The sequence below is a fragment of the Grammomys surdaster genome, unplaced genomic scaffold, assembly GCF_004785775.1.
Source record: "Grammomys surdaster isolate TR1022 unplaced genomic scaffold, NIH_TR_1.0 126546, whole genome shotgun sequence".
Classification (NCBI taxonomy): Eukaryota; Metazoa; Chordata; class Mammalia; order Rodentia; family Muridae; genus Grammomys; species Grammomys surdaster.
Genome location: NW_021621338.1, coordinates 3,975,381 through 4,002,316, shown reverse-complemented (window position 1 = coordinate 4,002,316; position 26,936 = coordinate 3,975,381). Strand labels below are relative to the sequence as shown.

Sequence of the window (26,936 nt, the reverse complement as noted above, 5' to 3'; positions counted from 1 at the left end):
ATAAAATACGAGAGGTCTGCTTTCCCATGCTCTTCCACTTGGATGTCATTCCTACATTCTTGGCATTTCCTATACTCCCTGATACAGAGAGTTCTGAAGCCTTGCTCAGGAGCCTTGCTCAGCCGTATCCCCCAAGCCACCTTATAGACCCCTGCTCTTTAAGCCTTCCTCCAGCAGGAAGTCACTGCTCAATCCCCAGCAGCTGCCCTTGTGTGTCTAGGCATCCACGTGCTTTTCAAACCCCCAAGCCTCTCACAGACATCCACAGCATTGCAAGCTGTGGTCATTGATCGGTTCCTAATTTCTTTTTCACACTAGGTGGCATGATGTATTTTGTAGGTTCCATTCTTGTGAGCCTCAGTCACAAGAGTCAGGGTTCCAGGTATAACAGACTCGGCTTGTGCTTCGGTTACACTAACTACATTTTGCACTTTCTCTAGCAAGATGGACTGAGATAAGTGGCTAGCACTGGGTGGTAGCTATCTGGATGAAGGTATCCCGATATGCAAATCCGAGAGTTGGCAACTAGAACTTTTCCCTAATAAATTGACCTCTAAAGCTGGGTGAGGAATATATTTGTAATCCCAGCATTTGGGAGGTAAAGGCAGAAGGCTCAGGTGGTCAAGGCTATCCTTAGCTATGTATCAACTTTGAGGCCAGTCTGGGTGACATGAGACCCTGTCTCAAACAACAAACAAACAAACAAAAATTCATTATCTGGTGGCTATAAGCTAATGTCAACAGGCAGCTTTTGTGGAAATTTATAAGCCTGAGTAGTCATAGACCTTGTAAATAGGTAGCCTTGGCAGACAATACCAATTTAGATAAGGACAAGCAAGTCACAGGCAGAGTCATAGTGACTTGTCCCCTCAACCTTCACCCAGCCGATACCTGGTTCTGAAGATATCTGTATTCCCCCTGAACACCCACACTCTAGTGTCATTCCCTTCCCCACACCCTGCCTTTCTGTGTTTATACCCCTGTGTGAATTAATTATGATTTGAGAAAAAATTAAAAAAAAAAGACAAAAAAAATTCATTATCTGGAAACTAAGATAATATTCAGGGATAGCATTCCTAAGTGGAATTATGATCCTTTAGGTTAAATTATCACCAGGCATTGGGAACCTAGACAACCTTGTTGAGCCCACAAAACAAGTAGACGAAGCAAGCCCAGCCTAAATCCTTTTGGTTTTTTGTAATATTGAGGCAAGGCTTTTCTATAGCTCAGTCTGGTCTCCGATTTGTCAATGGGATAAATTCCTATCTCTCCCGCCTCAGCCTCTTTTATTTTTTTTTTTAAGATTTATTTATCTTATGTATGTGAGTACTCCTTGCTCTCTTCACACCCACCAGATCCATCAGATCCCATTACAGGTGGTTGGGAGCCACCAAGTGGTTGCTGGGGAATTGAACTCAGGACCTCTGGAAGAACAGTCAGTTCTCTTAACCACTGAGCCGTCTCTCCAGCCCCGGCCTCTTAAGTGCTGGAATTACAGGTGTGTGCATCTCCACTGCTAACCTCGCTTAAACCTTAATCATTGTAAGGTTTATTGTTTTTAATTAATGAAGGGTACGTGTCTGCTTTCCTGGAACTGGGGTTAGAAGCGGTTGTGAGCTTCTGATATGGGAACTAAACATGGGTCCTCTGGCAGAACAGAAGGCACTGTTAAACACCAAGTCATCTCTCCAGGACCCTTTGTTTATCTTTTTTATTGTTACACTCTTGACTGAACTAAAGAGTTCTGTACTCTGTTAAGAAAAAGTCTCTACATTTCTTACCTTGGTGACATAAGCTTGTACTCTTAGCACTTACAAGGTGAGGCAGGAGGATCTCTTGGACTTCACAAGATGCTGTCTCAAAAGACAACGTCTCTTTCTCATTTATTCACTTCCCTGTGACACAGTCAGCTAAGGCAGCTTTCCCCAAGTTTACTCATCCTTCATACTTACTGTAAGTACTGAAACCTCAGTACTCAGTACTCCTCACTGTCTTAGTGCCTAGATTGGGGCTGAAGTATAGCTCTTGGTGGTAAACACTTGTCTGGCATCTCTGAGGCCCTTAGTTCAATTCCCAGAATTCAAACACAAAGCGAACAAACAAAAACCAACTATCAAGGGGGCTTAGAGGGTCCACAGACTTCAGTCAACAAGTAGATAACATTACCTCAGGGCTGAGGAAATGGACCACAGAAATAGTAAGTCATGAGTCTTTCTGATTTACCACCAGATTCTTTTTTTCCAGTACTGGGGTTAAAATGCCAGGCTTCAGGCATGCTATGCCCTAGCCCCTGCCGATAGGGATTTTAACAATGATCAAAGGCCAAGTCAAGATGTGGCTTCTCTAGAAAGTTACTTCTTCCCTTAAATGTCAGGTTGCACGCATGCCTGCACTCGCTATGAAAATTTCCTTTTCTCTTTCTCGGACTTTTAAAAATTAATTAATCATGCTTTAATTCCAGAAATATTCCCAATGGGCCCCTGAGGGACTTACACTCAGAGGCCTCTCTGGAGTGACTAACACCAAAGAAACATAAACGATGCTCGGTAGTGGCAGCTGATCCTAGAGAAAGAATACTCATACTTAAAAGATACATAGTATCTCTCCACCACTCTGGAATTAATGGCAGTTTTCTTCTTTATCCTCCGACTCGTTTTTTTTTTTTTTTTTTAATATTTTGTCTGCATGTATAGCTGTGAACCATATACCTGCAGTGCCATCGGAGGCCAGAAGAGGGCATAGGATCTCTTGGAACTCGAGTTTCTTATGGTTCTGAACTACCGATTGGGTGCTGGAAATTGAACCGGGATCCTCGGAAAGAGCAGTCAGTGTTCTTAACCACGGAGCCATCTCTCCAGCTCCGGAAACTAAAGTTGCTTGCGGTAATGTTGAGACGAGTTCCTTGAGAGCAGAAGCACAGCCTGACACTGGCTGGTGATGACAAGGAAGTACCCACACATGTGGTTGAATTTAATTATGCGTGGGCAGAGTGTGCGGTTGCGGGATAGGGGAGTTTGATTGAGTCTCAATGGAAGCTGGTACTCTGCTTGTCTGGTCTCCGGGATGCAAATTTGAGGCGACTACCGTTTGCATACAGAGCAGGAAACCAAGCCTGATTCTGGCTGAGGGCGGGCAGAGGCCAAGGGCAAGGTATAAATCGTGCAAAAGGCTCTTTGAGTCCTTACAGCTACAGACCAGAGCTGATTCTAGGGTAGGCTTCTTTTCAGGTGGGAGTTTCCTGGCCCTTTTCTATTGGGTAAAAAGTAATGGGGTCGGGTAGGGTAGGCAGAATGCGAAAAGGGGCGGCCTCACACCTTTTGCGGTCCCCCTACTGCACAAACACACACAGACACACAGACACACAGACACACACACACACCTGGAGCAAAAAGAAGGCTCGGAGCTAAATTCTTGGTGGTGAAAAGGAAGGGATGGCCTGAGGAGGTGGCGTTAGAGGACAGGGAACAGTATTCGGGAAGTGTACACCATCCCTTCTCCCCTGTGAGTGGAGGACGTCTGAAGCCCCATGCTTTCAGAGGAAGGTGGACAAGGCAAGCTCCCTCGTCCTTTCCAGACCCGGGGGCGCCAAGCTTAGGAGCCCAGGGTCTGTCCCCTAGGGCAGGAAGGCCCCTAGCGACAATCAACGGCTTGGCTTGGCGCTTCCTGCCCCGCCCAGGCGGGGCTCGCGGAAGACAAATTTGGCCGGAGGGGCGTGGCCAACGCTGGCAGGCGGCCGCGGGGCGTGGCTAGGGCACGGCCAATGCGGGCGGGAGGCCTCGGGCGCCCGCCCCACCCAGTCTCCTCCTTGCTGGCCCCACTGCCCGGAAGGCAGTGGGCTGAGGGCGGCCCGACTCTGCCCAGCCTTCCGTCTCCCGCCCCGCCCCGCATTCCAGAGGTGGGGGCACGGTGGTTTTTGTTTATTTTTTATTTGTTTAGAGTGCGTGTATCTGTAGGGGGGGAGAGCTCGTGCTAGGGTGCATGTGAGGAGGTCAGAGGACAACTTATGGGAGTGCGTTTTCTCTTTCCATCACGTGGGCTCTAACAATCGAACTCAGATCGAGTGCCCAGGCTGTCCCTCTTGGCTTCCTCCTGTCCAGTAGGGTTATGAAAAAGAGTCAAAACTGTAGTCACAAGTGTGAGACATTTACGCACTTCAAGTCCCTGCCCCAAAAACCACAGAGGCAGAATAGGAGGGGGTCTAGCTTTCTCTTTAGTTATCACACTGAGGTGCTCAGGTCACAGAGAAGGCACTTAATTGGGAAGGTCATCTGATTCCGGCCAACCATATCCTCTCCCCCTTCATCAACTCCCTCGGCACTAGTTTGTGGGTCCACTTAACCCTCACAATCTGGGGAGAGAGCTTAAGGGTCTGAACTCCAGACTTAGCAGGTATGGGGAGGGGCTTTAAAAACACAAGTCAGAGTTGGCAGAGACCTGGGAGCTGCCCCCAGCCAGCAGGGGGCCATGGAGGAGGCTGCACAGGGCACAGGGAAGGGAGGTGAATTGGCACAAGAGGAGGCAGCTTGGTAAGGTTTGGAGACCTCCCGAACCCAAGAAGGTTCCACCTCCTGTTGATACTCTGAAGGCACATGACATGATGTCCGGGGCTTAGGGATGAGGCATGGATGAAGCAGACACCCCATCTCCACCCCCACTAAGCTGGTGGGACTAGCTCACTGCTGGGCACTGAAAGTACTCAATAAATGTTTTTTTGAATGAAGAGTAAACGGGTTGGGACAGACAGAAAACCAGGCCTGACCCCTCAGCCCAGCTTGTTCCATTCAGAAAATAGTTTTAAAAATGTAAAAATCCTTTCCCTCCCTCCCCAAATTTCTGGGCCCAGGGAAGGGTGAAGGGAAGGGTCTGTTCCCACCCTTTCCTCTCTCCTTCCCTTAAAAATCTATATACACATATACATATTTATATGGCACCATGGGGGCATCCTGCCAAGCCCCAGGGCTTTGGGGAGACTTGGAACTTAAGTGATATATGAGCAGCCATCAGCCTTGGACAAGCTGGACCGTTCCTCCCGAGGAGGGCCCCCAGCTCTTTTACAAGTGTATTGTAATACACTTTCTTCCTCTCCTTCCCACGTAGAAACTGGTGGGGTACCATCATCCCAGGAGGGAGGAGGGGAAGGGGAGAAATTGGTTTCTCTCAGGTCAGCCTAGATCTGGGAAAGCTGACAAGTAAAAAGGGCTGTATGCAAGGCACTTGGGTGTCCACTGTTCCCGACTGGGGGAATCCAAGGTAAGGGGCAGCAAAAACCCTGTCCCTACCCCCAAAGCAGAACTGGGGCGAAGAGGCCCGATTTGGCAGCAGAGAAACATGGCAGCGTGGAGAAGAGAAGACAGAGGTGGGGAGCAGCAGGCAGGGCTCCCCAGGTCCCCTGAGAAGAGGGGATTAAATTTGAAGGCACTGACACAGGGACCCAAGGGCTCACTGTCCTCCACGCAACATGGCCAGGGAGACACCTCTTCCCCAGGGCCATGAACATGACATAGCCCACGGGTTTTGTTAACAGCACAGGCAGGTGCCCACAGTCTGCTGGGAAGAGGCGTGGGCCTTGGTGAGGGGCAGGTCCTGGCCCCAAGACACCTCACTAGCTCCCAGGCCTAGGCTGTCTGAGCACTGAGTATACGTCGTCCACTCGGCTGAGTTGCTCAAAGAAGGGTAAGAGATCGTGTAGCTCAGTGTCACTCATGTTGTCAAACCACGAGGCCACTGGTACCTGGAGAGATGACAAGAAAGTGAGGAGGGCCAGTGTCCCAGGGTGTCCCCTGTCCAGCCCGTCCCTGCCCATATGGCACATACTTTTTGGGTTTTCCTTTCCTTTCCTTTCCTTTCCTTTCCTTTCCTTTCCTTTCCTTTCCTTTCCTTTCCTTTCCTTTCCTTTTTCTTCCTTCCTTCCTTCCTTCCTTCCTTCCTTCCTTCCTTCCTTTCTTTCTTTTTTGGGCAGCTGACAGTGGAATTCATTTGTAGATACCAGCAAGCAAAATGTTCACAAACATAGTTAAGCTTACTGTGTTTCATTCAGTAGGATCCTAACTGGGACTGACTACATTAGTTCTGTCCCATTAACAGGCCATATCTGGTAGCTTTGAAGACTGTCAAATGGGGACCCCAGCCAGAGGTGAGGACCCTCCATACACAGGCAGAGTGGAATAGTGACACAGGTAATAGGACAATACCAGCCCCCGCTAACACCCCACGTAAGGCTGGGGAGGCCACCACACATGTGCTCTGGTCTCTGTCTCAGCCGCCGGGGCTCATGTGTACTCACGGCATTGTCTGGATGGAAGACGTAGGAGGCGGGTGAGTTGTCTAAAATGAGCACCCGCCGCAGGTCTCGGCCCAGCCTGCTCAGGTCCTTTACGTAGTTGCCCCGGTGGAAGACACATGACTCTCGAAACAGCCTGGCACGGAAGGCTCCCCACTTGTCCAGCAGATCAGCTACAGGGTCTGCATACTGGGGTAGGAGGAAAGACACCTCAGAGTGAGTAATGTCCAGGGCTGCAGCTAAAATACATGTTCACAGTGGGTGGGAGGGTATGACTGACCCAGATCCCCGGCAAGGGCTCACCTTGGCAAGGCTGGCAGTGAACAGCACACACTCAAAGAGCTCGCCCATTCGCTGAAGGAATTCATCTACGTGGGGCCGCTTCAGCACATAGACCTGGGGAGCGAGCCAGTGAGGGGGCTGCTGGCCCACGGGCTTTGGGGTGATCAACAAAAAGGGGGCAGGAATAGTGAAGGAGGTAGGACAGTCTAGAGAAGCTGGGCCGCAAGCTTTCCCAACCATCCCCCTTCCTAAAGAGGATTAGAATGTGACTCCGGTGCTCCCACCTCACCGAGTGGGGGTCACTCCCTTTCCCACATTGGTTTTATCCAAATGCAGGAGTCCAGGTTAGCCCTCTCACCCCAAGGCTGCAGGGCACCGGCCCCCGAGCCAAGTAATGGAGAACAGGCTGGCCAGCACCACAACCTATCCTGAATTACTTGAACTGGGTCCCGGGCAGTGGGGGTAAGAGAGGAAAGAGAGTTCCACAAGATAGGAGGAGCCCAGTCTGCAGGTCTGGAGTCTGCCTCCATCTCTGGAGGACCAGGGAGTCTTGGGTTCTCACCCTCTTTGAGCTTTGGACATGCCCCATCTATTAGTGCTCCATGTGGGGCTCTCTCAAGATTGGTGGGAGGTACCTGGGTGTAGTGCAGACACCAACCCCCCCACCTCCCTCTGCCCCTCACCTGGTGGACCACTCCATCAATCTCCACTGGGATGATGAAGTCAGCGTTGTTCACGGGCTGTAAGGAAAGAAGGTTGGCTGCAGCTGGCGCGGGAGGGAATCCCCTGGGTGGAAATTCGGCAGAGACCTCCCTCCCTGGCCGGGTAGGCCCCCTCAAGAGACTGTAGGCTGAGAGCTGCTGGGCAGGGCCCACCTTGAAGGAGCTGTGCACCAGGGTCTCGTCCAGGTCGATGACAACGCAGATCTTGTCTGAGTCCTGGGCCTTGGCCTCGGGAAGCAGGTACTGGACGGGGGTGTGCTGTGGGGAGGGGCTGGTCTGGGAGGGCACCTCCTACACGGACCTCCCGCCCCAGATCTCTATATGAGCAGCCAACCAGACCTTCTACCCCCTCCCCAGCTTTGGGTCTTGCAAACCATGAGCCAAGGGTAAGCTATATGGATCTTTCCTTCTTCCCCGCCTCATAAAGTTCCCACCAATAAGGAAGGCGGAAGCGTGAGCTAGGATAGGAGGCTGCGGTGGGGAGGTTGGAAAGGGGAGGACCTAATGGGCAATCGGTCTCCCTCTCTGCACATTTTAGGGTCTGCACGTGTGTCTGTGAAGTTCGGCCCCATACCCCTGTCTGCCAAGTCCACTTCCGGCTAGGTCCGGGTGCACCTGCAGTTCCCTCCTCATCACCACAAACCTTAGGGATGGCGCCATTTTCCTCCACCAGCAGGGGAGCCCCACTGTGGGAAGGCAAGGGCTCCCCATCATCTCGGCAGACACAGCAGAAGAGGGAGTGGAGGATGCCCCGACTCCGGGGCTTCTGGGAAACTGCTGACTTCTGGTCACCTGAAGCAAGACGTGAATGTGGGCATACTGGCTGCATGCACTCGGGACTCAATCCCGAGCACAGAGAACGGTGAGCGGTCTCCCTCCATCAGGAGACCAGGGTGGCTCTGGCTGGCTGTCCTCCAGAAAAAACCCCCTTCCAGGGACCCCACCACAGGCTACTCCGGGGCTCCTGCAACTCTGCTACTTAAGGAAATCTGGTGTGGCTAAGAGGGCAGCCACTTTACGGAGTAGGTGGCTTGAGGAGGGGACCGATTTTTCTCACGGTTGGTTCTCAATCATCTGACCCCACAGGTGGACCTTACCTGAGCAGCCCCTGCTCAGGACCGCCAGGGCTCGGGGCCCCGTCGTCCACTCCCACTCTCCCTCCATTCTGTCTACCCAGTGAGTCCAAAGTCCTCATTGGGCCTGGGCCCAGAGGCCAGTGTCCCAGGGCTGTCAGCCCCGCCGGCCCCACCTCCTTCACCCCGCCCCGTCTCAACCTTAGACTTACTGAGAAGCAGCGGCCTGTCTCACTGACAGACCTACCCCCACCAAGCCTCTTCTCTAATCCTTTCTGCCTCCAGCCCCCCACTCCACCCCAAAGAGCTAGGGCTGGATAGTGGACAAACCCCGAGTGACTTCCCAAGCTTGAAATCCACACAGCGGAGGGGGGTGAACCCCACTCTTGCCAGCCCCAGGGTCTGCGCACAGGCCGGCCCGTTACAGGGTGGGTGCGTGTGCACAGGCCCGCCGCCACCAGGCCTGGCCTGTTGCAGCCGGGGTGCCGCGTGCCCAGCTGGACACAAGGCCCCCAAGTCTGCCTTGCAAAGCTAGCGGCTCTCTGCCTCCGAGGGCGTCGTCCGCACCTCCACGAGTGACGCCCAAGTTTGTGGGGACCTGGTTGTGTGTTGGCGGGAGATCCCTGCAAGACTCCCCAGCCCGCTGTCACCCCGGCACCCCTTCCAGACCTCAGCCAGGAGGGGGCGGAGCCTCGGCGGGTGGCCAGGCGGCCGCCTCACCCCCACCTTCGAGTCCCATTGGCGCCAAACTGGGGGAGGGGGCGACGCCCGGGAATCGGCAGCCTCCCAGCCCGTCGCCCGCCTCCTGCCTCAGTTTCCCCACTACAAGCATAGCCGAGCGCACGAGTGGCGCCAGGCCCCGCCCCGCGCCTCGGACTCTCGCGGAGTTCAAACTCTCTCCGGCCCCACTGGCGGGGGCTCGGCCTGGGCCGAGGCGCGCGCCCGGGACAGTGGCAGCGACCGCGGCGCGGGGACGGCCCCTAGCCCCGTTCTCCCCTCCCGCCGCCCGCGTACCTTTGCCCCGCAGCGGGCCCCGCGCCTCCTCCTTGCTGATCTGAGTAATGACGGCCGAGCTGTCCATGGGGCCCGGCGCGCTCCGCTCCGGCCGGACTCTGGCCCCGGTGCCCGGCCTCCCCCCCGGCTCGGGCCGGAATCGGGGCGCGGGGGGGAGGGGAGGGTGGGAGGGAGGGATCCCCGCGAGCTTCGGAGGGGAGGGGAGCCAGGTTCTCGGGGGGAGGGGGAGGGAGGGGGCGCGGAGGAAACTTTGTTACAACATGGAGTTTCCTCCCCGCGAGGCGGATGCAAACATGGAACCCGGGCGCCGTTTCAAGGCTTCCCCTTAAAAGGGCAACGGCTTCGGCGCGGCTGGGACTCGGCCGCAGCTTTCATCACTTCTGGGGCCTGGCGGGCTGGGAGGCGGGCCGGGTTCCTGCGGAGATCCAGGGGGCGTCGCCTCTCTTCCTGCGGTGTGCCGGCCCGACCAAGCGTCTGCGGCTGCGTGGCAGAGCGGACGGCCGTAAGCCGCCGCTGCGGGCCACGGAGCCCCGGGGCTTGAAGCCCGCCCCGAGCGCCCCGTCCCGGAGTGCCCGAGGACGATGGGGCTCCACCTCCGCGCATTCCAAAGTGCTGACGCGAGCTGCCTCCGTTTGTTCCTCTGGAAAATGGGATGACGCTAACTTTCTGTAAAGTGGTTTTTTATATATATTTTTTAAATTTTTGAAATATTCTTTGTGTATGGCCTGTAAATATGTATGCGCACTCTGAGGGCAGAAGAGGGCGACAGATTCCTCTGGAACTGGAGTTAATAGAGGGCGTGGGCTCTAGGAACGGAAATAGGATCCTTTTAAGAGTAAAATGTGCCCCTAAAAAAATTTAAAGTTATGTTTACTTGTGTGGAGGAGGATACACATTCTGCGGGTGGAGATCAGAAGTTCTCTTCTTCTATTTGGGAGCGGCATCAAACTCAGGTGGTCAGGCTTTACCCCCTAAGCCTTCTCACCGCTTTTACAGTGGGTCTTTTGTCTAACGTTGTGGATATCACACCCCCCCCAAAAAAAAGGCATTCTTTGCTAGCTCCAGTTATGCAAACTCATCAAATTATGGAGTTGTAGAAAGATTGATTTTTAGTTCTGTGTATGTGTGCCAGAGTCTTCAAAGGCCAGAAGAGGGCGCCATCCCTGGAGTCGAGTTACGGGCAGTTGTTAGCCGCCCTATGTGTGTGCTGGCACCTGAACTCGTTCAGGTGGTCGGTAAGAGCAGTAATTTCTCCTAATGGCTGAACCACCTCTCCAGTCCTAAATTATGTTCGTGATCCAACAATCAGCACACACTGCAGAACATCACAAGATGTGAAAATTCCACGTCTGCGCCTACCTTTACCGATTGTCCTGTAGCAAATCTAGCCCTCTTCCCCTGCCAAACACTTAGCGTTTCCCCTGGCAGCCGAGCCTCTGTTGCGCAGGGCCTTGTATCTTGTACGTGCTGTTCTCTCGGCTTGGAACGTGCCTCCTCGTCCTTGGCAGAGCCAAATCCCATCAAACTAGAAGAAATACCACCTTGTTTAGAGGCCCTCCACCCCCACCCCACCGCCCCTATCTGTGATTATTAGAGGGGCCAGTTCTAGGGCTGGCTGTGTTCCCAAGTGCCCAGGGACGCCCTCGGAGGGAGGGCCCAGCGCCCGCCCTTAGGCGCCTGAGACTGCAACCATTCAGATTTTAAACACACGTGTCACCGGATCTCTGGTGACACACCCCAGCCAGAGCCTGGATCTGCGTTTACATACAGAATCTTCTCGCAGGAAGCCCCCAGTTGCGCCGCTCTCGGGCTGCGGTTCGTTTATTTTTATTTTTTATTTTTCCTGTCTTACAAAGTTCCTTTCATTCGCCTTAATTTAAAAAACACGAATGCCAAGCCTTGACACGCACGCCTCATTTCCTCCCCTGGGCCCTGTGGCGGGGTGTGGCGGGGTGGGCGTCCTGTGGCTTCCCAGCAGAGAGCGGGCTGGGAGCCTGGCCCCTGAGATGCTGCTGCACCAGCTCGGTGCCCCAGACCGGCAAGGAGTGTGGGACGCTGACACCTGACCCCTCCTTCTGCCCTTGGGGAGCCCCAAGGCTGCCATCCTGACACCCCAAGGTCTTCGCCTCCGTGTGTTGGTGCCCTGGGTCGCGCGCCCTTAATTGCACTCGGGATCCAATGGACTCCTCGGAAAGATCCCCCTCTTTCCTTTTTGACAGAAGAGGGGACAGCTTGAGAAAGTGAAGGCATCAGCCCAGGCCCTTCCACCTCTCTCCGAGCGCCTCTTCTTGGCCAGACCCACCGGGGGTGCCTCAGCTTTCTTAGCTGGCCATGCACTGTTCCCAACAGGAAATGTGTGACCCGAAGTTGAATGAGCCCCGGGCCAGCGACTGGGCTTGTGGCTGGTGCCTTGATTCCAGTCGTTCCCCAACACCCTACCCCCCCACACACACACACACACTCACACAGGAGCCTGCCCTCTAAATTCACACTAGTCCTCAGAAGCCACCCCAAACAAAGCCCTATCACCACCTCTAGGCCTTAGCTGGGGATCCCTTATGGAGCCAGAGAGCCTAGATGGGGTCCCTCCCACCTTCTGCCGGAAGCTTGCTGGCCCTCGCCCTGTTCTGGTGCCATATCGTGAGAATTCCAGGCCAGTCCAGAGGGTGGGGGCTGTTTGTTTGTTTGTTTGTTTCCTCGCAGGGGAGCATAGGTCCCACTGCTGTCTCCTCTCTCCCAGCAGTTGGTAAGGGCTTTACCCACACAATTTATTACGATTATTTTTTTAGAGATTTATTCTTTTATGTATATGAGTATACCAGACACATCCCCGTTACAGATGGTTGTGAGCCACCATGTGGTTGCTGGGAATTGAACTCAGGATTCTTGGGAGAGCAGTCAGTGCTGTTAACCACTGAGCCATCTCTCCAGCCCCTATGATTATTATTTTAATACTCATCCCCAAGAAAAACAATAGTGTGGGCTTCGATCCGGGGACTAAGCAGGATACTGTCAGGCAACTGAGACAAGGGTCCTTCTCTCCAGTACCTCAGTTTCCCCGTTTGTGGATGGCCTGGACGGGAGGCCTGATAGAAGGCCCTCAGCCTGCTCCTGGGAAGCAGAACCCTGGCAGATTACTCCCACCTAGGGCTTGTGGAGGTCCCAGGAAAACTCTAAGGTGGGCCTCTTTCCATAAACTCAGTTTGAGTTTTGGGCTGGGGTCATTAGGGCAACCACGGTGATGGAGGAACGCTAAGGGCCAGCTTCTGGCTGGAAATGGCTGCCCTTAGCCCTGACCTTGGGCCTTGGTAAACCAGACAGGTTGGCTTAATCCCAGCACTCAGGAGGCAGAGGCAGGCAGATGTCTGAGTTCAAGACCAGTCTCTTTTACAAAGTGAGTTCCAGAACAGCCAGGGCTACACAGAGAAACCCTGTGGCGCGTACCGGGATAAATCATTATTTTTGTGTGTGTGAGCAGGCATGAGCTAGAGAATCCACCCGTGTAGGTCCCAAGGACTGAACTCTGATCCTCGGGAATGGTGACTGGTACCCTGGTACCTCGATATACTGAGTCATCTCACTGACCCCAAGATGATGACTTCTCCTCCTCCTCCTCCTCCTCCCCCTCCTCCTCCTCCGTATTAATTTTGAGAGCGAGTCTCACTATGAAGCTTTTGCTGAGCTGAAATTTGCTACTTGGACAGAGCTGGCTTTGCCTCCAGTGCATAGAGATCCACCTGCTTCTTAAGGAGTGTGCCCCAATGCTCGGCTAAGATTTCTTTTTATGCCTGTGTGGTAGTGTATGCAGCGAGGCTTGAAGAGTGTCCTGTCCCCTGGAACTGCTGTTAGCAGCCACCCGCCATTCCCTGGCAGGGGCGCTGGGAAGTGCAGTAGACGGAGGAGTAGTGTTCTGAGGCACACTTACCTTCTCAGCGCTCAATCCTAAGTCCTAACCCTAGCTATTCATATGATCCGCTTTCCCCTCCTCCTGGGTTCCCCAACCCCGTGCCACAGCCTCTGAGAACCAAGAATTTTGGACATGCTCACTGACAGCCCTTTCAAATTTAACTTTCAAAATCCTGTGCTCAGTGGTCTTCTCCCTAACTCACTGTGTCAGGTGCAGGCCTCCCTCATCCTGCCTCAGTTTATTTAGCCCTCTCACCCCCTTGCCCCGAGAGCACCTTGACAGCTGGCATCCTCGTTAATTCGGGGCTTTACCTCTCCTCCACTTCTAACCCAGGGCTTATCACGAAAAATAAAAAATAAAGCACCCAATTAATGCCAAGTGAATTGCCAGACTCAGCAGCAAGTTGGGGGACACTTAGGAGAAACTGAAGGGGAGTCTGGAGAAGCTTTCTTCGCCAGCCCCCTACCCCTTCATGCTATCTCGGCTCCCATCTTCTCCAGCAGTAAGCACCAAGGCGTGGGGAGGTACGCTTGCTCAGGCACCCTCTCTGACTGCTATTCGGGTTGCGCCAGACCGCTCCCTTCGCCGCTCCTTTTGGGCCCCACTCTTTTCGTTGCCCTTTTAAGAAAGAGGAAATTCTTTTCATAAACAAGCGCCCCAATCTGAGCGGCCAGTCCACAACCTCCCCAGCTGGGTTCCGGGTAATGGGAGCTACTTTCAGACAGTGAACCTCTCACAAGCTCAACCCTGGGGAAAGGATCGCTGGACACTCCTTCCTCGGTGCTGCTCTGGACTGTTCTAGGCTAGGTACGAGGAACTGGAGGAGTCAGGAGGAGGGACTTAGGGGAGCCTAGAAACTGCCTAGGGAGCGTCTGCAAAGTGCTAGGTCTACACAGGGCGAAGGGTGCCGGGACGCTTACTGCGGAGGAGGGGGTTCCCCGCCTACGCCGCTACTCCCTACCTCAGCGCGGGGGTGGCTTCTGCAGCCCTAGGAGAAAGCACCCTCCTCTCACCTGAGTTCCGCTTACCCTTGAAGGATTACGTGGCCTAGATCGGAGTGTGGGCGCTCGGGAGAGTCCCTGCCCCTAGGGGGAGCTGAGAGTTGAGTGCAGGGAACCCTAACAGCGCAGCGTGGGAGTCCGGTCAGCCCAGTTCCCTGGGGAGATGGCAAATGAATTGGGCCTTGAAGGCACAGACTTTTGGGTTCTTTATGGCCTGGCTCCTGAAAGAGAAGGTACCGTTTCCAGGTTTTACCACCTGGAAAATAGGTTTCAGGTACAAAAGAGAGCAGGAGACAATCAGTCACTTGGAGGGTTCGGGTTTAGATTTTCCAGCGCTTTAGAACAGAGGGGAGCTACCCTTTGGGTTTTTTTTTTGGTTTTTCGAGACAGGGTTTTTCTGTGTAGCCCTGGCTGTCCTGGAGCTCACTCTGTAGACCAGGCTGGCCTCAAACTCAGAAATCCACCTGTCTCTGCCTCCCAAGTGCTGGGATTAAAGGCGTGCGCCACCACCGCCCGGCGGGAGCTACCCTTTGGATCATCGGACTATTTCTGTTTTTTAAAGTTTCTTCCAGTCCTCCTCTTCCTCCCCTCAAGTTTGTCAGATTGTTTTCTTCTCCTTCTCCTTCTCCTTCTCCTTCTCCTTCTCCTTCTCCTTCTCCTCCTCCTCCTCCTTCTCTGCCTCCTCCACCTTCTTTCTTTTTACTTCTTTCTTGAGACAGGCTCTCGGGTAGCCCAGGTTAGTCTGGGACTCACTTTATAACAAGAGGATGACATAGAACTTTTTTTTAAGACTCCTGCTTTCATCTTCCCAGTGCTGGAGTGAGACTGTGGCCTCGTGGAGGGTTTGTTTGAGGTGGTCTGGGTGTATACTAGCCTGGGACTCACCTTCCTACTACCTCAGCCTTGCACTGCTACCTCAGGGCTAGGATTACAAGACTGCGCCAAATAAATAGTTTTGAGATATCTTTTAGGAGCACCAGACACTGTTTGTTTTAAGTAATTTTTATGTATACAGGCGTTTTGCCTGTATGTTTGTCTGTGCACTTGGGCATGGAAGTGCCAGAGGAGACGGCCAGAAGAGGGCACTGAATGCCCTGGAACTGGAGTTACCCTCAGTTGAAAGCCACCATGTTGATGCTGGGAACTGAATCCCTGTCTTCTCAAAGGGTGGCTAGTGTTCTTAACACCTGAGCCATCTCTTTAGCCCCAGGCATTGTGTTTTAGGTTGTGGTAAGATGATTGTGGTCCCTAGGACACTTTGAGGTAAAGTATTTGTCCAAACTGGAAACCAGTAATCCAGAAAGCCTGGTAGAGGACCTCCAATTGTCTTGCTGTGTCCATCCTGTTGTCTCTATGCTTGCTGGATGCCGCTGGTCACTGTGCCCTGCTGGTCACCCGGAACTCTCCACACCTCCCTGCACCTCGTTAGGGAGCCCATACAGGAAGTGCTGGTGAGAGCTATGCATCAGAAAGTTGGCTCCATGGGCGATGCAACAGGTCCAGGCCTGGAGGAGAGGCCAGAGCTCTGCAGAAGCCCCCCATGTCTCCCTCTCCTGCCCGCCCTGCCCTTTGGCTGACCCCAGTACCAGATAAGCAGTAAGGCCCAAGTAACCTATGGCGAGCAGAGCCACAAGGCCAAAGTAGGCGGGGTGCGGGAGGCTGGGCAGGTAGCTTATCACGAAGTACAGGTTGATGGCACAGACCAGTGCCATGATGCAGGAAGTGACAGCTTTGCTCAACCTGGGAAGGAATGAATACCCAGGGCTGGCTAGATGCAGCTGGACCACCTGGATGGTCTCCTCCCAGCCCAGGACCTCCAGCTAGCTCAGAGCTGGAGATGGGGGAGCAGGGCACCTTCTCTGACCTGTGTAGTCTAGAGCAGACAGACCTCATTACTTCAGGCTCCGTTACTGACAGGACTAGGCAAGAAGTGTAGTGAAGGTAAGCCCGGTACAGCCCCCACCGAACCCTGGTCCCCATACTTAGTAGCTGTGTGACACTGGGCAAGTTCTTTATGGTCTGGGGCCTTGGTTTCATGGGAAGGTGGAGGTAGCAGTTGTTTGTGCCCCTGTGTGGTTGAGTACAGAACGTGGTGCACGGTGGTTTGGGAAGGGAGTACTCACCGGCCGTTGACAAACTCCTGCATGACGGCTGGCATGCTGGTGAAGGTTAAAATGGGCAGCACAGCGAAGGGCAGCTGTGGGGAGTGGTGGAGACTGAGGCTAAGACCCTCCTTTGGTACAGCAGGGAGTGGGAGCGGGGAGTTCTGCCTCTCCTCTGGCTGGGAGCCTTCGGGACGTTCCCTAAGGGCCCTGAGCAGTATTCTGTATCTGAAATTTGAAGGCCAGCTCAGCCTCCAGTCAGCTAACCCAATGCATTGTTTTTTCCATCTGTAGAATGGGGACAGTGAGGACTTTTGCTTTTTAGTGTGGCTATAGAATCCTGAGAGAGTTTAGGGCAAGCCCTGTAGGACTTTTTGGAGGGGGGAGAGGAGAGGGGCTGCCGTGCTCCTCATTAGCTAGACCATGGGTCTCACCAGTAGACTCTGCAGAACATTGAGTAGATCGTTGAGGCCGGACAGGTCCCTCAGGTCACGGAAGACAGCCACCAGCACAGTGGGCAAGATGGCGCAAGAACGGGTGAGAAGAACTCGTGCGAAGCGGGACCACTTCAGCTTCAGGAAACCCTGGGTGGGACCAAGCACCCTGATGGGGCTACATGGCCTTGGTTGTCTCAGACACCTGCTCCCAACACCCCCAACACCCCCCCTCCACGAATTTGTCTGTCTTGGAAATGGGGGTAGCTCTGACTCTTGCTGATGGGAGAAAGGACGAGTAGGAGGGAGAAGGAGGATTCACATAACTGTTGGCTGAATGTGGAACAGCTTTGGGGGATTCTGTTCGTCATCTTACCCCTCTGCAACTCAGAAACACCCAGCGTCCGAGCCTCTAGCAGTGTGTCTGCTGTTCTCGGGCCCTCAATACCCACCTCCATCACAAACTGTCCTGCATAAGTGCCGGTCATAGTAGAACTCTGCCCGGCTGCCAGGAGACCTACTGCCCAGATGTAGAGGGCCGCAGGGCCAAAGAGACAGCCTAGGATCACACCCTAGAGAGAGGAGGTGTGATCAGACAGAAGCCCCGCCCAAAAGAGGCCCTGACAAGGCGTGGCCACATGCTGGTCTGAGTGGTACTTACTCCTTGATAGATATCCACTGACACTGTGTTATTGTCCCTGGGGAAGATCTTAGCATAGTTCTGGAGGCTGCTGTTGGCACAGATGTTGAACTGCAGGCAGGGAGTCAGTAGGAGGGAGGTGGGAAAAACGCAAACTCACTTTGGAAAATCAGGACCCCAGCTAGGCCCCAACCCAAGTTAAAAACCTGAGGGAGGCCCAGGCTGGTGGTGGCCACACATACCTTAAAGAATCCTAGCACTTGGGAGGCAGAGGCAGGCAGATCTCTGTAAATTTGAGGCTAGCCTTGTCTACAGAGCAAGTTCCAAGACAGCTCAGGCTATATAGAAAAACCCTGGTCTTCCTCCCCCAGAAATCATTAGCCTTCGACAATTCTCCATTAAGAATTAATTCTCCATTAAGGACTGGAACTCATGAACCTCTTTCCCCTTCATCTAGAATGTTGACTGACTTAATGTTATACAGGTCTTGTGCAGGCAACTACAAATGTCATGAATTTATGAGTACATCAAACCTGTCATGTCCAGAAGGCACAGGTTTTGATCCTGTACCCCCAAACCTCTGGCTCTTACAAGTTTTCTGCCCCTTCTACTGAGATAGTCATTGGGTCTCTGGGTGCATGTGTGTGTGTGAGATAGCTGTCCCATTTATAGTTCATCACTTCGCTGACACTTGTTCCTCCCACTTTGACCAGTTATGAATTTCTGTGTTAGTCACCTTTACTCCACACATACATTTCTCTGATGAGGTGCATGAGCTGCAGTGATCTATGGTAGAAAGATAGGAATTTATAGGGCAGTTTGTCACTATTCTGCCCATTTAGCAGAATAATAGTAAGTAATAAGTTCACTCTTGGGGCTTATGAATTTCCAACCATGGACTCTTGGCTAGATTTACAGTACCAGGTATACATTTCTTTTTGAAGGGTAGACCTTAAATCCAATCAGAAAGTAGTTGGTTACTCCCATAGCACTCCTGCCACTAATGTAGTATAGCTGTGTCTTGCTATGCTGATCATTGCTGTAGTTTGTGGGGTTCGTAGATGTGTTTGCCTATCAATGCCCTTATTCCTCCAACAGCCTACAAAGCACTATAAAATCCAGCCATTGGAAAATAAAAAAATAAAAAATAAATTAAAAAAAAGCCGGACGGTGGTGGCGCACGCCTTTAATCCCAGCACTTGGGAGACAGAGGCAGGCAGATTTCTGAGTTCGAGGCCAGCCTGGTCTGCAGAGTGAGTTCCAGGACAGCCAGGGCTACACAGAGAAACCCTGTCTCGAAAAAACCAAAAAAAAAAAAAAAAAAAAAAGCCAGCACTTGGGAGGCTGTGATCTCTGTGAGTTTGCAGCCAGCAGGGCTACCCACAAAGAAACGCTGTCTTGAAAAAGGAAGAAAGAAAGGAAGAAAAACTATGTTTCAGAGTCCTCATAGAGTCCTCTCCCTCATGCGGGGTGGCAGAGTGACACCCAAGAATGGATGCGCCACACACTCAGGACATTTAGCAAGGACTTTCGGGTTAGTGAATCCCAGTCCCCGCATGCCCGCTCCCACGCTGATCTGCTCCAGCCTCCAGAGGGACAGAACTGTCAGGGTCCCTCGGGGACCCCAACTCTAGCCCATCATTCTGCACCCCCACCTGCAGCTGCATCCCTGCACTGTTCCAACTCTGACCGTCCCTAAGCGCTCACTGGTGGGCGGGCTGGCTTCCTGTCCCTTCACGTCTTCCCTGTGTTCGCTACATACAAGAGCAAGGTGTAGGACTTGCTCGCTTTACCATGGGGCTCTCAGGTGATGCCTGGTACCAAAGCAACATCTCAAGCCAATGCTGGGCGGTGGTGGCACATGCCTTTAATCCCAGCATTTGGGAAGCAGAGGCAGGCAGATTTCTGAGTTCGAGGCCAGCCTGGTCTACAGAGTGAGTTCCAGGGCAGCCCGGACTACACAGAGAAACCCTGTCTCGAAAAAAACAAACCAAAACAAAACAAAACAAAAGTCAAAAACAAAACAAAAACCTCAAGCCAAGCAGTACTTCAAAGTGACACCTGTCATCTGGGAGTTGAGATGATGAGGAAAAGAGCTGAGTCCAGCAGAGACTCGGGAGGATGTGGCCTGGTGACCTGGAATCCCTGGCAAAGCTGGCGGGCACGTGGGGTGTGGGTATATACGAAGGAGCTGGTGATAGGGACACTGTGGCTCACCGCTTCCTCGTTGGTTTGCCGGTAGAAGGCCTGACCAAACACAGCCATGACGAAGAGGTTGATGATGAAAGACACGGATAGGGCGATGGTGGCCTCAATCAGGAAGTACATGTTGGCTTCTCGAACTTCCACCCGGCGGGCTCGGTCTACCTCTCTAGACTAGTAAGGTCAGAGGTGAAAGGAAGGACCAAAGTCCCTCAGGGTTCCCCAACGTCCCCTACCCCCACGCGTATACTTCTGTCTTCTCTGAGTCACTGTTCCGGGAAAGTTCCCTATGTGGTAGTCTTGTTCAAGTCCTGGTCAGCTTTGTCCTTGCCAGAGGTCTGGTCACAGTGACCAGTTATGTGAATGAAGAAAGACCTGACCTTTGAGGCCTCTCTGTAATTCAGCTGTGATATCCCCGCCCCCTTCATCCAACATGCTTCATTGTCAAGTGTGTCTGGTTCATTTCTGCCTCAGGACCTTTGCATTCGCTGTTCTCCCCATCTGCCATGCCATCCTTCAGCACACCCACCAATCTTTTCAGTGTGTTTCTTTGTGAGCACCTTTCAGCATCTGCAGTTCCCTCCTCTATTTACTTTGTCCTTGTTTTTGTCCCCTACTTGGGGATGCAGATGTTTCTAGGCCTCGACTCATTTTTGTTGATTTGCCTCAGACCTGTTGTTACAGGCAGGCTGAACACTGAGTCCATTCTTAACTAAGAGCCTCACGGAAGGCATCTGAGACAGGAGTCCAGGCTCAGAAACAGGCTCCTCCCTCCTTCCTCCCTCCGCTCTGCTCACCTTGACCAAGGCTGAGTGCAGGTAGATGTTATGAGGCATGATGATGGCACCCACGATGCCCACGGCCTGCAGCAGCTCAGGCTGCCCACAGCCCGGGCAGGAGGGCAGGAACAGGCCCGTAAGGAGTGCTCTCTGGGATGGACGGGCTACCACATACTGTCGGAAGGAACTTGGTCAGCCAGCTAAAACCTTCCTCCTTCCACCCTATCCCGGAAGGCAGGTAAGGATCGTGGCTAAGGGCTGTTTCCCTAGACCCTTAGGCTACCCAGGTAGAAGGGAAGGGACTCATCTTGAGGGAAGGGGTATAACTCTGATACTCTACCTCATAGCCAAAGGTCAAAGCCATTATGGTAATGAGAAACCCAAAGAAAGCTTCCAGCTTGCGCAAACCTAGGGGCACAGTGAAGGAGGATAAAAAAAGAAAAGAAAAACCCTGTCACATAAACACTTGAGAGTGGCTGTTTTGAGCACTTTGTTCTGGGCACTGGGCCAAGGGCTTAGCATATCTTTTTCTCATAAAAACTTCACCACAGCCCTGTGACACCAGGATGTTCTTCTGTCCCATGTCACAGAAAATGAAACCAGAGAGTATGTTGCTCAAGCCATACAGCTGGACCAGAGGGAACCCACACCTCTGGGAGAAGGCTCCAGGAAGGTAGCCCTGCCCGCTTTCATTCCCTAAGAAGAGAGGCTTTCCCTCACCATAGTTATCCAAGAAGAGGAAGAAGAAGGTGTCCACAATGGTGATGAGTACGCCGCCCCACAGGGGGATGCTGAAACCAAGGAGGTCAGATCAGCCCAGCCTGGTCCAGATCTGGAGTTCCCAGCCTCAGTGGGGAGTCAAGAGCCCAAGTAGCTTGACCAGCTTAGGATGAGGGGAGTGTGGGGTGTGTCAAACATGCATAGACACCCAGGAAGGGCAAAACCAGGTAGGGGACCAGGTGTGGTAGGGAGTCCTGGCCTGTGTGCTGTGTGACTCACAAGTCACCTTACATTCTAAATAATAGACTCCCACCAGCCCTACTGGAAATGGGGTGATAACATAGATTCAGGAGGGTCCTTGGCCTGGGGAGGAAGCAGAGGTTCCCTCCAGCCTGGTACTGAGGTGGGTTCCCTAGCATGATACCGTCCAGCGGAGAGCAGATTGAAGGAGATAGCCGTCCCGATAACTTCCTGCATGTCTGAGCCCACAATGGCCAGCTCAATGGTCAGCCAGAGGAGGACACGGGGTGCCTGTGGGGAGGAGATGTTGCTTCCTTAAAAGAAGGCTAGCTGTTTGACATTTCAGTTTTCTTGCCTTTACCTGCTCGGCACTGTGCTGAGGGCTTGAAGCCTGTGTGCTTTTACACTTTCCAGCTGGTTTTATAAGACAGGATTGCTGGGCCAGTGAGGGTACACACGCCTGCACTCGGGAGGCAGAGGCAAACAGATCTCTATGAGTTCCAGGCCAGCCTGGTCTACAGAGTGAGTCAGGGTTACATAGAGAAACCCTGTCTTGAAAAAACCAAAACCAAAAGACACGCTTAAAGGACTTTGCTCTGGCAGTTTTGGGTCGCTAAAGGATTCGTGTGTTGGAACCTTGGTCCTCATGTTGAGACGCTGACCAAACCCTTTAGAGCAGAAGATGGACCAGGTGATGCTGGCCTGATAGCCCAGAAGCTAAGGCAAGTTCAAGGACAGCCTGGGGTGGGGCAGCATGGTGAGACCCTGTCTCAAACAAAAAGAGAAGGCGGAGTAATGTGGTAACGCTTGCCTGGCGTGTATGAGGCTAACCCCATGCACCCCACCCACCATGGTAAGCGGAAATTGACACCTTGAACCTGTAGAGATGTGAGCTAACTTTTTGTTGTTGTTGCTTTGTTTAGCAGTACTGGTGCTTCATTTGAGGCCTTGTACAAGCTAGGTATATGCTCTATCATTGCCCTATGCTCAGCCTAGTCTTTCCTTTTCTTTGTCCTCTCTCTCCATCCCTCCCTTTCCCTCTCCCCTCCCCTCTCTCTCTTGATAGGGTCTCTTTAAATAGCCATGACTGTCCTAGACCTCACTATGAAGACGAGGCTGGCCTCAAATTCATGGAGAGCCACCTGCCTTGCTTCCTGAGTGCTGGAATATTACCAAGCCTGTCCCTTTAACTTTTTTTTTTTTTTTTTTTTTTTAGATAAACTAGATGATTGTTCCAGACACGATGATGCACACCTTTAAACTCAGTCCTCTGGAGGCAGAGGCATGTGGGGCTCTCTGAGATTCAGGCTGGTCAGGGGTACACAGTGAAACTCTGCTCTGAATAAATAAATAAATAAATAAATAGCCAGGCGGAAGTGCTGCACTCCTTTAATCCCAGCACTCAGGAGGCAGAGGCAGGAAGATCTCTGAGTTTGAGGTCAGCCTGGTCTACAGAGTGAGTTTTAGGACAGGGCTACATAGAAAAACCTTGTTTTGAAAAAATAAAAAGCTAGCTAGCTAGCTAGCTAATAAACTAAACTACTCAGCTTCATGGACTTTCATTCAGCGACAGACACAGACTAACTCAGACGGATGCGGAGAGAAACCCAGCCTCTCGCTCGTAGGCATTTTGGGCAGTAACATCGGTTAGGTTCCTAAGCTCCAGTCCCTCCCGTGGTTAGTTAAGCAGTTGCTACAAGCTTCTAGAAGCAAAAGCCCGATTTGGGGTTCCTATGGTGTGCCGGCATGACTTATCAGCTTTTGGGACACCTTTTGCCCTGGAACTTTAAGCCCTTCTGACTCCTGGATGGGTTAAATTACATTAAATCCCTTTGAAAGGGGCTGGAGATACAGTTCGAAGGTAGATTGCTCATCCAGCATTCAGGAACCCCCAAGTAGAATCTCCAGTCGTGTAAAAAACAAGTTAGTGAATTCATAAGATAAAAAAAAATCCCTATGAAATATACCATGGTGTAGATTAGGTGGTCTTGAGTGAATCTTGGGCTATAGGGCTTTGTCCCTGTGCTATGAATTGAACCTATGTTTGGTTTTTTTGTTTTGTTTTTTCTTTGTTTTTGTTTGTTTGTTGGTTGGTTGGTTGGTTTGCCAGCTGGACTTGTGAAGCCTGGGAGCTAATGTATTTATTTGATTATGGAAGCTATCAGCAGCTGCTCAGGGTTTGAGACCTGTAGGTGCTTTCTGTCCACGGCCCCTCTGCTCACCTTAGGGTAGTAGAGATGGCAGACTTCACCCAAGTCCTTGCCTGTCACCACACCCAGCCGGGCAGCCAGCCGCTGGCAGAGCAAGCCTAGCACAGTGGCCCATAGCAGCACCCAGAGAAGCTGTGGGGAAACAGAGGAGAGCCTCAGCCAGAGCAGCCACTCTGACAGGGAACGGGTAGAAAGATCATCCCCTACAGCCTCCTTTCTGGAGGGCCTTCCCCAAGGACCTTTTCTTGTCCCACATGAACTTAATCCTTATCCTCAGGAAAACCACCCATGCAGCTTGCTCTGGAGAACTGGGGTCTTCAGTGTCTGAGCTAAGATACCCCCCTACACACACACACACAAAGCAGCATGGAGGCCCAACTCAGTACTTTGAATCCAGCCACAGCACCAGCTTGAAGGTCCGACTCAATGTTCCCCGGGTCAAGGAAAGCGATGCTCATGAGGAAACCAGGCCCTGTGAACGCCCACAGCTTCCTCAGGCTGAATGTACCCTGGGGGTGGTGGGGTGGTGTAAGCAGATCAGGTCGTGTTAGCTCCTGGGTAGACACAGCTGGCCTTGACCATCCCCTCATCTGAAAACTCTTCGGGTCTCTTCAGTCAGGCTGGCCAGCCCTGTCTTCCCATCACCCACCCAGTGGCCCTGCTGCCCCTACCCGGAGAACCCAGGGGGATTTGCTGAGTCACTATGGCTCTGCTTTCTGGATCGGTCATGTTCAGCTGCAGCCTCTGCAACTGGTCAGCACGTGACCCGTCTGCCTCTTTCAGGCTTGAAACACAGACCTCAGAGTCCATAGAGAGGAACTTTCTTGTAGTTAAACCTCGCTGTTCCAGCTCTTCCCTCCCCAGTCCCTTCTCAGACTTCAGGCCCTCCTCTCTGGGGACCACTGAGTCACTCAGCTTGGCCTAGGAGTCTGCTTAGATTGTGGCAATGAGGACTGAGAAGGGGCTCAGTGGATAAAGCCACCAAACTTGGAACCCACATAGTAGAAGTGACAAGCTGTCCTCTGCTCTCCATGTGCATGCTGTATAAATGGACACAAAAATACGCAAATACACATAACTAAATAAATAAACGTAATACATTATAAAAAGAAATGTTGTGGCAAGGCTGGATGGCAGCATCCCAGAACCAGGCTGGTGCTCATCTTCACCCGTGTACGTCCCTAGGTGGTCCCTTCTTTTAATGCCAAAGTAGTCTCCAGGCACTTTCCTCCTACGGAAAAGCTAAGGTCTTCTTGAGAACCATTTGATTGGCTTCCCCCCCCCCAAATAACTACAGAGCAGCCTCTTTAATCACTGTCATGGACACAAAAGTTGCCCCCTCCCCAGCCTGCAAGCTCTTGGAGGATCTGGTAGGACCGGGGAGCACTGAGGACATTCCTAACCTAACATTCCTACCTGTTCTGTGCCGGGGATGGGAATCTTCTCGCTCAGGTGAGTCTTCTGGGAAGGCGCTGGCTGAGATGCTGGGCCAGGCAGGCTGGAAATGGAGCCATAACTGGGCCTGCTCAGCCTCTGGGGGCTCTTGTCACCTGTCAGGGACCCCAGGATGCTAGGTGGGTGTGTGCTTCTTTCAAGAGTCTTGGATTCAAGCTACCAGCTTCCTCCCTCGACCTCAACTCCCCTCAACTGGCTGTCCCACCTATGTGTCAAGTAGAGGTTTCCAGAATCACTTCCCTCCCAGTGAGCACAGAACTTCTCCAATCCAAATCTCCTGAGTCAGGAGATTTGTGAGACAGGAGGCCCAGAGAAGGGTAAGCCAAGCCCCCACCCCAGCCCTTCCCCAGGGTAAGCCAAGCCCCCACTGCAGTCCCTCCCCCAGCTGCATGACCCCACGCTCTGCCTCCTCCATCAGCTGTAATCCATAGAAGTGTCCGACTCCAGCGTGTCTGGCAGACCAGAGCCCCCACAGAGACTGTAAATCTTCCTTGCCACCTCATTAGGTCCCTGGAGGCCACCACTCACGAATCATGAGGACGCAGGCGGCAGGATACTCTGTGATCCCCAGGCCTGGCAGCTCCTCAATCTGTTCCCTTCTGTGGGTGCTGGACCGAGTGAGTAAGAGTGGGGAGCCCACACCCTTCCCATCCTCACCAGACTTCAACTCCACATCACCAAGGGCATGCTCACAATTTCACTCTTGGCGTTTCGAAACACTCACCAAAGGCAGAAGTGGCCAGTTGTGTCAGAAGGAGCTAAGCCACAGCTTTGACCCTCGTTCCTCTCCTGGATACCCTATGTTCCATAATAACTCTGGCCCCGTTCCAGATACCCCAGGTTCTCTACTTCCAAAATTACCTCTGATTTCAGGCACTTCCTTCCATTTGGGTATTAATGTTTAATATCTCATGGCAGCTTCACAAAAACACGCGCGCTCGCGCACACACACACACACATGCTAATACACAGATCCATATCCTGTCAGGTCTTTCATCTCAGTCTGGAGTTCAAGGGGCATTGGCTGCCCTAATGGGAAGGACAGGGAGGTAAAAAGTCCTTCTATCCTGTGGACCTGTGAGGGTCTCAGATAGCCATAGGTGAATGCTGTGTCCATATCACAGAATGAACCCCAGAGAAGTTAAAAACCTCCACATGATGTTTACAGCAATATTATCTGCCAAACCAGAAGCTGGAATTATCCGAGCTGTCAGGTAAGTGGATACATACAATAGCACAGAGACATCTTCAGGAAGTTAGACTGAATGAAAAGGTCATCGTCTGCCTGGGCTGCAGACTAAGTTTAAGGTCCCGACAATTTAGTGAAACCCTACTCAAAATGAAAAGTAAAACCAACATTAAGGAAGTAGTTTAGTGGAAGAATGCTGTGCGCTTAGTTTTTTTTTTTTTTAAAGTCACTTTCAAAAGCTTACCTATGGGTATGTGGGTGGTTCAATGTGAGCACATGCCTCAAATCCCAGTACTCCAGAAGCTACGGCAGGAGAATTGTGTGTTCCATGAGAGCCTTTCACACACCAGGCAAGTGCTTGACATGTAGCTTCAGCCCTTGATTTTTCAAGACAGGTTCTGTGTAGCCCAGGCTGGCTCAAACTCACAGTCCTCCTGCCTCTGCACCTGAGTGTGGAGGTTATAGGTATGTGTCACACCTGCCTTGTGTCCGTGTGTGTGTGTGTGTGTGTGTGTGTGTGTGTGTGTGCGCGCGTGCGCATGCGTGCGCACATGCACATGAGCATTTGTGAGTCTTGGGGAGGATGGGTGTGTGGCATGTGTGGTATATGCATGTGAGTGTGTGATACCTTTTTATGTATGATGCTGAAGATGAGAGCTCTGGTCCTCATGCTTGCACAGCGAATG

The 26,936-nt window shown here is 52.5% G+C and overlaps 2 protein-coding genes across 4 annotated transcripts; both read right to left on the bottom strand.

Moving 5' to 3' along the window:
* Positions 1 to 3,910: 3,910 nt before the first annotated feature.
* On the bottom strand, positions 3,911 to 9,758 carry Ctdsp1 (CTD small phosphatase 1). Of its 2 annotated transcripts, none has more exons than XM_028760707.1 (7): positions 9,372 to 9,758; positions 7,928 to 8,076; positions 7,438 to 7,542; positions 7,246 to 7,302; positions 6,584 to 6,676; positions 6,284 to 6,469; positions 3,911 to 5,731 (listed from the first exon to the last, which is right to left on the bottom strand). In XM_028760707.1, the coding sequence occupies exons 1-7, from the start codon at positions 9,436 to 9,438 to the stop codon at positions 5,603 to 5,605; spliced, it is 786 nt and encodes a 261-aa protein (XP_028616540.1). In that variant the 5' UTR covers positions 9,439 to 9,758; the 3' UTR covers positions 3,911 to 5,602. The 2 variants fall into 2 exon arrangements, with proteins under 2 accessions (XP_028616540.1, XP_028616541.1); XM_028760708.1 differs by lacking the exon at positions 9,372 to 9,758 and adding an exon at positions 8,382 to 8,482 and having other exon boundaries at positions 4,123 to 5,731.
* Positions 9,759 to 15,265: 5,507 nt separating this feature from the next.
* Positions 15,266 to 25,725, bottom strand: Slc11a1 (solute carrier family 11 member 1). Of its 2 annotated transcripts, XM_028760704.1 has the most exons (15): positions 25,590 to 25,725; positions 25,023 to 25,156; positions 23,993 to 24,115; positions 23,619 to 23,738; positions 21,581 to 21,687; positions 21,157 to 21,227; positions 20,777 to 20,844; positions 20,455 to 20,610; positions 19,673 to 19,831; positions 17,477 to 17,566; positions 17,268 to 17,387; positions 16,816 to 16,965; positions 16,403 to 16,476; positions 15,866 to 16,019; positions 15,266 to 15,784 (listed from the first exon to the last, which is right to left on the bottom strand). In XM_028760704.1, the coding sequence occupies exons 1-15, from the start codon at positions 25,594 to 25,596 to the stop codon at positions 15,671 to 15,673; spliced, it is 1,647 nt and encodes a 548-aa protein (XP_028616537.1). In that variant the 5' UTR covers positions 25,597 to 25,725; the 3' UTR covers positions 15,266 to 15,670. The 2 variants fall into 2 exon arrangements, with proteins under 2 accessions (XP_028616537.1, XP_028616538.1); XM_028760705.1 differs by lacking the exon at positions 23,993 to 24,115.
* Positions 25,726 to 26,936: the final 1,211 nt, after the last annotated feature.